At 45.9% G+C, this 12,354-nt stretch overlaps 1 protein-coding gene across 9 annotated transcripts in view; it reads right to left on the bottom strand.

Moving 5' to 3' along the window:
* Window positions 1-11,999, bottom strand: part of Sik3 (SIK family kinase 3) — a 216,062-nt gene extending 204,063 nt beyond the window's left edge. For 8 of the 9 annotated variants that reach the window (XM_020184314.2, XM_020184313.2, XM_074066673.1 and 5 more), the window contains exon 1: window positions 11,694-11,999. In XM_020184314.2, the coding sequence (XP_020039903.2) occupies window positions 11,694-11,966 (273 nt within the window). In that variant the 5' untranslated portion in view covers window positions 11,967-11,999. The remainder of the gene's footprint in view (window positions 1-11,693) is intronic. The other variant, XM_074066674.1, reaches the window with a different exon arrangement.
* Between the last annotated feature and the right edge of the window lie 355 nt (window positions 12,000-12,354).

The raw sequence follows: 12,354 nt of genomic DNA, 5'->3' as shown, positions 1-12,354 counted from the left end.
GTAATTTCACTTTCAACAATCTACCCAGAGCAAAAAAGCAGAAATACATCAGGCTCATGTGCAAAATGGTGATCACAGTGAATTTACGAAAGGAAAAACTGGCGGGAAAAAACTTAAATTATGAAAAATGTTCAAAGCATTAACAACAGTCCTATCAGAGAAAAGTATATATGCATTAAAACTAGAATGCTGGCCTAGCATGCGCGAGACCCTGCGCTCAGCCCCAACACGAGGGGCAGGGGGAGCTGATACATACCCAGAGTTTCCAATGGGCAATGCTTGTAATGTAAGGTGAGAAGGACAAAACAGTATGTCAGTATGATACTATCTTAAAATATACAGGCAGAAGTCAAAGTATTTTAAAATATCAATCACTACCACCTCTGAATAGCAGGGTTATGGATGACTTTTTTCTTTGCTTTTCATAATTTTCCAACTTTTCACAAAATTTTTCCATGAACAAAAAGTTATTTTTAAAGTCAGAAAAAAAAATGGGGGGAAGTGGTTGAGAAAGAGTAATATAGACTGGGTGAATATAAAGTAGATTATATGCATTATATAAATATCACAATGAAGTTGGTGGCTCACACCTGTAATCCTAGCTACTTGGGAGGCAGAGATGAAGAGGAGCAAGGTTCAAAGCCAGCGGGGACAAAAAAATCCACACGAGACCCTATCTCGAAAAAAACCCATCACAGATGGTGGAATGGCTCAACAGGTAGAGCACTTGCCTAGCAAGTGTGAGGCCCTGAGTTCAAACACCAATAGAGCCAAAGTAAATAAATAAATATCACAATGAAACCCATGTGCACAATTAATTTGTGCTAATAACAGTTTTAAAAAACAAATAGGACAAGGTGTTTAGAAGAACTCCAGCAAAAACAGAGAGGGTAGTTGAGGTAAAAGAATTTACTGTGCTTAACACATCTTTGTCTTCTTCCTTTATTAGGTTCGAGCAACGTGGGCTCAACTCTTCTCTTGACCCCTTGTCTGCCCTGACTGGAATAAAATCTACCTGGTCTCCTATCACCAGTAGTTATTACTATTTGCATACGGATGACATAACAAGTGGGTGAAATTAACCCACTAAAGTTAAGAGTCAGCTAAAAGGAACTCATTAAAATTAATGGAGAGTGATAGCAATTTTTATTTTGACTTTTTTCTTTTTTTTTAATCAGATTACTTGGTATAAAGACAAGAAGTTATTTCAGGAAGTGCCAGTAGCCCGACAGTCTGGTGGTGGAGAGGCTCCAGACGAGAAGAGGGAAACTGCAGACTGACTGCATCAGGACGCAGCACACTGGCAGAGTGGATGTGACAGGCCCTTCCACTTCAAATAAAGGACCTGGTGAGGAAGTAGCTCAAGTGACAGAGCACTGACCCAGTGAGCCCAAGACCCTGAGTTCAGACCCGCCAAAAAATAAAACAAGGGACTTTGAGTCTGAGGGTATAGCTCAGTGGTAGTGTGCCTAGCGTGCACAAGGCCTCGGGTTTGATCCCCAGTACCCCAAATAAAATAAAATAAGGGACTTCACCCAGTGTGGTGGTACATGCCTATAGCCTCAGCTACTTGGGAGGCATGTGAGCTCACAAATTTGAAGACAGCCTGGGCAATACAGCAAGACCCTGTCTTTAAAAAATGTGAAAAAAAAAAAGAATAAAATAAAGGAATTACTCTGTGGAGCACTTGCCCAGCATGCACAGGATAAATAAGAAGTAAATTGCAGGATTTACTTTAGATACACTGAACTACTTAATAATGAAAGTTTGGGATATGCCAAAAATTAATTACTTGCCAAGAAAGGTGAAATCTCATTACCCAGAGTTTTGTGAGAAAAGGTAGAAAATTACTTTAACTTAACATCACGACTGGAGATAGGGAATTCTAATAATAAAAATCTAGCCTGGGGATGTAGCTCAATGGTAGAGCACTTGCCTGGCATATTCAAGGGCTGGGTTCAACACTTACAGGGAAGGGGATGGTAAATGCAGCAAATTTCTGACGGGTCTGGTGGTGCGTCCCTATAATCCCAGCACTCAGGAGGCAGAGGCAGGAGGATGGGGCAAGCTCAAGAACAGCCTGGACTACATAGAAAATCCTGTGTCAAATGCAAGGAATATAAAAATAGGGCTGGTAGAAGGGCTCAGGTGGTAGAATGCCTTCGTGAAGCACTGAGTTCAAGCCCCCAAAAGTACAGAAACAAATTCAGCTGCTATTTTTTATCCTCCTCTTCATTCACTTAATGACTACTTACAGACACTGTACTAAGCATTCAGAATATAAAAATTTATTTCATTCCATAAAATTTTTACACTGTATCATCCTATCAATCAATAGAAGTTATTTTTTTTAATTTAAAAGAAGACAATTTTTAGAAACTACAAGTATGCCAGAGTACTGCCAGAAAATGAACAGCATCTAGCACTTAAGATTGACCCACAGGGCTGGGATGTAGCTCGGTGGTACAGCGCTTGCCTAGCATGCGTCAGGCCCTGGGTTCGATCCCAGCACCAAAAAAGAAAAGACAAAAAAAAAAAGATTGACCCACAGAAGCCCATAATGACGTCCACAAGACTAAGAAACTGAGTGGTAGAGGCCTGGGGGTGAAAGCGGGAAGACTTCATTTCACAGGACACTCCCTTTTGCACCTTTCAAATTTTGTGCCATATGCCACCCATTTCTACTTTTGACAAATAAATTTTCAACAGTTTATTGGCTGGATCAAAGGAATGAAAAAGTTCTTTTCCAAAAAATTTTAATCTGAAGAAATGTGGGTAGGGTTAGGTATGGTGGCTCGTCTGTATTCTCAGCCACTCAGGTGGCAGAAATAGGAGGATCACAGTTCGAGGCCAACCCAGGCAAAAAGGTAGCAAGATCCTTAACTCAAGAGACAAGCCAGGCCTGGCGGTGCACTCCTGCGGTCCCAGCTACTCGGAGGTAGGAGGACTGTGCTCTGAGGCCAGCCCTGAGCAAAAGTGTGAGACCCCGAAGTAAAGTAATAGACTATATGCATGACTCAAGTGATAGAACACCTCACTAGCAAGTGCAGAACCCTAAGTTCTATCCTCAATATCCCCCAAAAAATTAAAAAAGAAAAAAATGTGAGTAGTTAATGTAAATTTTCATTTTACATTATTCTGGGGAAAGCTGTAAGAAAGCAAGTGTAGCCAGGCACAGTGACTCATACCTATAATCCTAGCTACTCAGGAGGCAGAGATCAGGAAGATCGAGGTTCCAGCCAGGCCTGAGAAATAGTTCACCAAACCCTATCTCAAAATACCCTTCACAAAAAAGTGCTGATAGAGTGGCTCAAGTAGTAAAGTGCCTGCCTAGCAAGCATGAGGCCTTGAGTTCAAACTGCAGGGAGGGAGGGAGGGAGGGAGGGAGGGAGGAAGGAAGGAAGGAAGTGAGGAAGGAAGGAAGTGAGGAAGGGAGGGAGGTAGGGTGGCAGGGAGGGAGGGAGGGAGGGAGGAAGAGAGGGAGGGAGGGAGGGAGGGAGGAAGGAAGGAAGGAAGGAAGGAAGGAAGGAAGGAAGTGAGGAAGGAAGGAAGTGAGGAAGGGAGGGAGGTAGGGTGGCAGGGAGGGAGGGAGGGAGGGAGGAAGATAGGGAGGGAGGGAGGGAGGAAGGGAGGAAGGAAGGGAGGAAGTGAGGAAGGGAGGGAGGTAGGGTGGCAGGGAGGGAGGGAGGGAGGAAGAGAGGGAGGGAGGGAGGGAGGAAGGAAGGAAGGAAGGAAGGAAGGAAGGAAGGAAGTGAGGAAGGAAGGAAGTGAGGGAGGGAGGGAGGGAGGGAGGAAGAAAGTGAGGAAGGGAGGAAGGAAGGGAGGAAGTGAGGAAGGGAGGGTGGCAAGAAGGGAGGGAGGGAAAGAATTGCTGGTAACCAAGTGCTAGAGCTACAACTCAGCATAACTTCCTAATCAAAACCTAAATTTAGTTTAAAATAACTGGCCAAAAGCACCCAATTGAGTGAGCCCAGCCCCACAAAGACAAACTTCAATCGGCAGTGGGTTTTCTTCTTCCTAGTCAGCTTCTGGGAAATGTGCCTAAGTACTCACAATCTGATTCCTCTTTGAAAAGCCCAATTCTGAGACAAAACTCCTATCAGTGGCAGAGACTCCTGTCTGCTGTGGATCCACACCTGCTGAAGAGAAATACATCCCTACACAATTCATGATGGCTCATCCGACAGCTCTGTGCTAGCTGATAGGATTCCACTCTGACCAGACTCCAAAGAGGGCCTCTCAAGAAAGCCCATTCACAGCCACGCACCAGTGGCTCACACCTGTAATCCTAGTTACTAAGGAGGCAGAGATCAGGAGGACCGCGGTTCAAAGCCAGCCCAGGCAAATAGTTTGCAAGACCCTATCTGGAAAAAAACCCAACACAAAAAAGGGCTGATGGAGTGGCTCAAGGTGTAGGCCCTGAGTTCAAGTCCCAGTACCCCCTCTAAAAAATAAAAGCAAGCCCATTCACCCCAGACTGCTGAGACTTCCCAAAGACACTGCCTAGACTTTTCATTTAGCATGGCTCATTACACAGAGACAAAAGCCCAAAGTACATACAGGCTGATGTCACCTGTCATCCACGGAACTCTATGACTATACTACTGCATCGACGAGGGGTCAAGTTACTCACTGTTTGGAGGGGTCATGGTGTAGCCTACAGACCAGAAACTAGCAGCAAATTAAGAGGAGCCTAGTTAAGTGGATTTCTTGGCTCTTGCCTATGTCCTGAAGGTATGAATCTAAGTGACCAGTTCTTTTAATGACTCGTAAGATGGCACCATCCCTTGAAACAGGTGTTGGTTGATCCTTGAGGAGCCAATGGAAGAAAGCCACCTTCAAAGGCAGCTCAGACCTGCTCAAAAGTGTAATTACCATATTCCCAAGGCAAGCTACATAAAGGATACAAGAGAACTGTGTCAGGCAATGTTTGTGATCATTGCATTTCCTTTGTTTATTTCTTTCCCTTTTCATTCCTTTCTGTCATGTCAAGGAGGCACCAATGGGTATCTGAGTAGGTGATGTAAAGGCAAGGCAGTGGAGGCCTGAAGGTAAATGGCAAGGGTGACAAAAGTGACATAACAACAAAGGCCAGGTGATGCACCATGCTAGTTTATTGACTCTCCCTACTTGGAAATGTTTCGTGTGTAGACTTCAGTTGGTGGGTACACCTTGTTTCTCTAAAGAAAGAGCAAGTATCCAGAGGGCAAGAACAGTGTTTTCTGTGATTGGAGAAGTCTAAGACTAGAGACCCCTAGACTCTAACTGCACCGCCGACCACCTAGCTATAGGACTCTGCAGAAACTAGAGAGCTACAGAATGTAGCCATGAATACAATGGACAATTTGCCTAAATGACTTTAATAGTCCATTAAAACCTAAGACTCTAAATTCCCTCAGGTCCATCTTTCTAGACTCTGGGAAAGATAGTTGGAACAGAACATCTCCAAAGTCCTTTGGTTCCCAATAAATCAACAAACATTTGTTGACTGTGTTTAATTTGTGTACAAAATGTATAGCATTCTCTTATAGTATGGAAGAATTTAAGTTGTCTGAAGAAACACATCAGGGGCTGGCTAGGTGGCTCAAATGGTAGAGCACCTTCCTAGCAGGCACAAGGCTCTGAGTTCAAACCCCAGTACTGCCGACAAAAAAAAAAAAGAGAATAAAAGAAATGCATCAGAAAATGTTTTTTCTCCCTTAACCATAAAATAACCAACATAAGCTTTCGAAACAGAAGGCAGATAATGCGGGGGTGGGGGGGGAAGAGAATGATGGAGGGGGTGAATTCAATTATGATAAATTTAAGCACTTTATAAATGTCACAACGTACCCCCAGGACAATAATATAATTTTTTAAAAAGTCAAATGATGTCAGTGCTCCACTATGACATGCTCTGCTGTCATACCCAAGTCCGAGAAGTAACCTGTAAGACCTACAATTCCTCACCATTCTACCCCTTTTTCTCTAATGCCCAAGATACATAACCTTGGGTCAAATCTTTGGATAATCCAAGTTCATTTCTGCCCCAGGGCCTTTGCACTTGTTGTTCCTTGTACATGGAATGTTCTGTCTTCCAAATCTTTCCAGGCTGGCTTTTCCTCATCACTTGGGTCCTAGCTAAGGTATCTCAACCTTCAAAGTCTTTCCCTGACCATTCACTCTGTCTGAAGCCACACTCCTCCCCACACTGTCTCCAGCCCATTTACTCTCTTGTCCTCATCACTACATGATACTTGTTTGCATGTCTGTTTTTTAACATATCTCTTGTCTGTCTGTCCCCACCTATTTGGAAGCAAGCTCTTCAGTGATGTATTCCAGATCCTAGAATAGAGCCTGACCAAAAAAAGAAAACTGCTTTCACTAAATACACGCTAAGTGAATGAATACAAAATGGTATTTTTTACAATCACGGAGACTCTGGTAAGTAGAAAGCAGTTTTCTTTTCAAAGTATCCATTTTGTTCCCTTTTATGCCATGAACTAGAAAACATTGGCCAGATCAATGCCTGGAAAATTAAGACAGCACTTCTGGCATAGAAATAACTAGTCTGGGCACCTCTGCCTTGAGCCAGATCTGCGACTTTCTAGGGAGCTGGCACCAAAAATCAGAATGGTAAAATAAACACCTTTGATGTTGAAAGTAGAATGCTGGTATTTTGACTCTGGAGAGACTAGTCCTAATCAGTCTTAGCTCTTCACAAAGTTTCAACAAAGTTAGTAACCCTATCACAACTGAAGCATAACAGCCTTAGTCATCTCAAAAGTCACTCCAAGATTGGCCAATGGGATGATCTTCTTCAAATGTATCTAGAAATGCTGCTTTCAATTTCTTTTTGACATAATTCTTCCTTTTATTTACCAGTGAATCTTGTTTTCAGTTTTTTAAAGGGCACAAGCATCTCCCTGTCTGCTTCATTAAACTTTTTCCTTAAAAGAAAAAAATAATGCTTTTAGCCTGTTTTGAGCTATTCTCCTCATGAAATGAATTTGCAGCAAAATGCACAGTGCACAAACGTGTCCTGACTGATTGGTCTTTGGAATGGGTTCCCAGGGCAAAAGACTTTCTCTGTGGAATATTTAAAGTTAAGAATTCTGAGTCTGGGACGTAGCTCACTGGTGGAGCACTTGCTATGGACCAGCTGCAAATGTTAAACTTGTAGAGACATTTTTATATATATCTCAGCAAACAGAATCTATGAAGAAATGATTGCATGCAAACAAACTGTCCCATCATCAATGTGGCAAAAATTAGTTACATAAACACAATGAAAATTTGAGCCAGGCATAGTGACACAGCTCTGTAATCCCAGCACTAAGGAGGCTGAGGCAAGAGGATCATGAGTTCCAGGTCAGCTCAGGCTACATAGCAAGATCCAGTCTCAAAAAGGAAATTTTGAACTCAAAGCCAAAAGCCAGTTGTTAGTTTTCATTAGGTAAATCTCACAACTGTTTAAAAAAAAGAAAGAACAAAGCTTTCCTAATGAAAACTGTGTTTTAAAATGACAATTTCGTGATATTAGCTAGCCCATATTCCTCTGGAATGACCGACCCAGGCATCTTGAAGTGGCACCTGAAATAATAGCAATCTATCTCCCTATTCGTGAAAACCCAGCATCAAGATTGCATTGCCCACAAGAAAGCAACATCACGTGCAGCTGTGAACTCTTCCCAAGCAGTGAAATGGAAAGGGGGCTGTGTCTTACTCATCTTGGTTACTCCAGCACCTGATGAGGATGATGACAACAAGCATGGTGAGGTGACATGCAGTGTGTGCTCACTGTGTGCTAGGCACTGCATCAGTAGCTTTACAGAGATGGTAAGGCAAGTACTACTGTCAGCCCATTTTACAGATGAGGAAACCCAAGCACAGAGAAACTGAATAACTTCGCAAGTTCTGCTTGAGCAGCAGAGAATTCAAACCAGTCAATCTTTTTGGTTTTTTTTTTTTGGTGGGGGGGATAACAGGGCCTCATGCCTGCTAGGCTTACTAAGCAAATGCTCTACCACTTGAGCCACTCCACCAGCCCTGTTTTGTATGGGCTTTAAGATGATAGGGTCTATTTGCCTCAGGCTGGCTTCAAACCACAATCCTCCTGATCGCTGCCTCTTGAGTAGCTAGGATTATAGACATGAGCCAACTGACACCTGGTGAAACCGGTCAGTCCTATCCAAAGCTGAAGCTCTTACCACAAACCAGTAAGAAGCAAGTGAAAAATATTTGTTGGAATAACAGTTAAAAAAATATTTGGCCAAAGGCTTCTATAGTCACATATTCTTTTTTAAATGCACACAAAATATATCTTCTCTTTGTTCCCATTTGTCCAACTAGTTGAAGGTATAATTAGGCACAGCAAACAGACGTAAATCATCTGAGAGCAGAAAACCTTTTTTTTTAAATCTCTTTAATACTTTACAGTGTCCTGCCAAAAGAACAGAGAATCTTAGGCTAGGCTCCTCCAATAACAAAAAAAAAAAAAAGGAAATCAAAGCAGGTAGGACAAAGACCGGGTGAGCTGCTGACCAGAGCATGTCACAGATGAGCGGTGGCTCCTGTGAACTGTGAACTGTTCCGCAGAGAGGCGCTGGAAGCACTGCAGTGTTGCCGACGTGAAGTCTGAGCTCGTGGACGTCATGCTGCAAAGGGAGCCAAACTGAATAGGAAGCTGCTTCCTTTCCTCTACTGACTTTATTCACCCCAGGGCCGACACTAGGAGGTTTGAGAGTTAACTGAATTTGGGAAAGGGCCAGCTTATTGTTGGATGGAGTGTAATAGCTTCGTCAATAAATGAAGTTTACTTTAGACTCTTAGTCCTTGGGTCATGGAAGGAAGATCACAAGCATTTCTCCAGTGGTCAGAAAACACCTATTCCCTAGCCTCCCTCAGCCAACAGGAGCACCACGTGAATTATCTGAGTCTGATTTTAATACAGTTGTAAGAAAAACCCAGGCCATTCAACAACCTAAAGGGAGAAAGGGGGGGGGAAATCACGTATTTGTAAAAGAGAAAAATGAAAAATAACACATTGTAGAAAAAGATGGGGAAAAAAAAACTCTGCTACCATTTGACTTAACTGCAGAAGTAAGATAAACGCTGCAGCAAATGGGGAGAAAAATCCACCTGCCTGAGGAACAGAACAGCCCCTGTAACCTCAGTACCTGTGCACCGTCCCTGCCATTACATAACCCAGCCATGGCCCTCCTAGGCCATCAGGCTGTGTGTCCACAGCTGCTGGATACATCTGAGCTGTCAGCAACTGAGAACCCCTTCCAAAGTGGATTCAGATAAGAAAGGGGCAGGCCAAAATACGCTCCTGGTTCACCCAGAGCACATGACGGCTCCTTGTGAATTAAGCTTCACTCCTGTTGGCAGAGTAATTTGAGCAGCAAAAGGAGGGCACTTGTAACTGTAAGTAGGAAATTGCCCACTGCTACAGAAACACAAATGAACGCTGGTGTGGTCTCTTCACACATGCAATTCATTGTCCAAACCATTTCAGGCTCATTCAAGACTCTTGAATATTTCCATACATAGGAATTGCATAACTGCACACCACAAATGATCAAAGATAAAAACCAACATAAACAGTGACACCCGTTTATAAACAAGCTGATGTTTTAAATGCTACGCCTCTAAAGGTCTCAAAGAAAAACTATGAAACACACATACATACACACACACACAAGAAAATTAGAAAGCGGGCAGACCAGCCATAATTAGGCACTGGCTTTGCTGACTACTGAAGATAGAAATGTCTCTTTTATATATAAAGCCAAGAACCAACTGTGTGCAATTACATTTACAAAAACACTCAACCCAGCCTGTCATAGATTTTTTTAATCAATATTTTGGTATATCCAAGGACTGGAAGAGTCAAAATTCTTTCTATCCTAGAGACCATAAACCAGGCAATCAATTAAGTTCATGCAGTCCTTTCCCCAGAGGCCAGAGCAAAATAATCACAGAAGCACAATGTGATTACTTAGAAGAGAGGGAAGGGGGGAAAAAAATGAAATACCAAAACAAGGAACAAGACACACTGTAAATATAAGTTTGGTCTGGCTAACAGTAAACAGGACTGGAAACACTGGGGGAAAGGGAGCTAGAAGATTCACCAGGGTCTAGGCTCAGACTCCCCTCCTAAAGGTCTGAGAGTGACAGGACTTGTTTATCTCATTCACCTCTGATCTGAAGACTTGAGCCCTCAGATAAAAACTGACAAAAAGACTGAAGGGGACCCTGGGGAGGAAGTGAAACTGACCAGCCAATTCACACAGCCACCTACCCAGGGGCTGGTAAGAAGGGCCCCTTGTAGTGTCTGACACAAGAGAGGGGCAGGGAAGGAACTTCAGGTTTCAAGTAAGCAGGAGAGGAGGACTAGATAGTCACTGGCTTCTGAAATGAGTGATTGCCTTTAAAAGCCAAAAGAAGGTAGGCGATGGTAACAGAGGCTGGGTTGAGGAGGTGAGGGGAACTGGTGTGGCTTTGAAGCAACAGCAGCTGTAGTCTTCATTCTCAGGCTAAGGGAAAGCATGAACTGCAGTTTTAAATATAACGAATGACTACATTAAAAGTATTCATTCAAGTGAGAGACTGAGCACAGAAAAACGGAGTTGAAGAGGGCTTTGTGGGTTCCATCAAAACTAAAGGATTCTTCCTGATGTCTTGTACTCGAAAATACTCCCAAATGAAGAAGGACATATAAAAGTGCAAAATAATAATAATAATAATAATTTTCTACTCATACACATATGGCTTCTAATTGACCTTGACCAATTTCACTGCTACAGCTCCTCAAATCCCTTGGGAACCAAAGGGCCCAATGGGTGTAATCCTCTGATGTCTGGGGCTCCTCCATCCCAAGATTTCCCCCCACCTCTGAAAACCCACCTTGGGGTTCTCCAAAACCCACAATTCCAGACCCTCCAGAACTAAAAATAACCAGCAACCCAGATCTCCCAAATTATTAACCCTTGATTAGCCAGTGCCACCACGAACCTGGGTCCCCCAGGACCTCTGCTCCCTGGGCCCCCTTCCTACAAGCACACAAAACAATTTGTCCCCTTCTTTCCCCCATTTTATTCACTGCCTCCGCCACTAACCAGGGTTCCCCCTCGGGCTTCCATTCGCACCTTCTATCAGTCTTAGATGATCAAACGCGGATTCCTATCTCGGTCGTAAGGTGCCAGGTTCCTCATACCTCCCAGTGCCCTGCACCCACCCCACACCTCCGTCCCTGCCCCAAGCCCCAAGCCGTCCCGGGGCCCCTCAGAAGCTTGTCTTTCCCCATCCTCCCGGTCCACAGTTCCTATGCCTCTACCCTCGTCCCCTCAGTATCCCCTAATTGCGGGTTCCGGGGTCCTCTTGGCGCAGACTGCTGGCCCCCTGGGAGTTCCAGCGCCTTCTTTCCAGTCACCCTCAACAGCCCCGGGGACCCCCTTCCCATGCCCAGTTGCTCAATTCCCCGGTTCCCCCTTGACCCCTGTGCGGTGGAGTTTCCCTCTCGCGGGGTCCTCACCCCGGACAGCCCCCTTTGCCGGTCTCCCCGGTCCCCAACGCTGTCCCTTTACACCGACCCACTGGCTGCCCCGACGCCGCAGCCCCGGGGGTCGCCGACCTCCCCCGGCCCCGCGGCTCTCGGACGCTGGCCGGCCGCGCACCCTCGTTGGCCGCCGGGTCCCGGGGCGCCCTACCTTGGCCTTGGTGACGAGGTGCGTGGCCCTCTTGACCACGGCGAAGTTGCCCTTGCCGATGGTGCGGTCGATCTCGTAGTAGCCGATGCGAGCGGGCATCGGCCCACGGGAGGCCGGGGCTGCGGGACGCGGCGGGCCGGCCGCGGGGGACACAGCCGCGGGGGTGGCCGGGGGCCCCGGAGCGGGCGGAGGCAGCAAGCGGCCGGCCGGCCCGGCACCCCCAGCTCCGGCCACGGCAGCCCCGCCAGCTCCGCTCGCCGCCGCCGCCGCCATCTTGTTGTGCAGTGAAACCTCCGGGGCCGCGGGGAGCCGGCTGGGGGGGAGGGAGGGGGCAGGGGGGGCGGGAGGGGGGGAATGGACGTCACTCCGGGAGGCGGAGCTCCCGTGCCGCCAGGCGCCCGGCGCCATGGCAACCGCGGGTCACGTGCCGACGCGCGTCACTGCCCGGAGCCATGGCAACCGTGACCTCACCAGAGAGCTCGACCTTCCCGCGTGGGTCCCGGATCCTTGGGCGCTGGCTCCCGGGTGCCCTCCTCTGGGGAGCAGAACCTCCACATCTCAAGTGTGCCAGCAACTTCGAAGCCTGAGAATTGAGGATGCCCCATGCAAAGGCGACCCTCCCCTCTCCCTCCCCGCTCCCTCCCCATTGCCCCTGGACTAA

The sequence above is a fragment of the Castor canadensis genome, chromosome 2, assembly GCF_047511655.1.
Source record: "Castor canadensis chromosome 2, mCasCan1.hap1v2, whole genome shotgun sequence".
NCBI classification, from domain to species: domain Eukaryota; kingdom Metazoa; phylum Chordata; class Mammalia; order Rodentia; family Castoridae; genus Castor; species Castor canadensis.
Note: the sequence above shows the minus strand (reverse complement) of the source record. Positions and strands in the feature narration are given on the sequence as shown.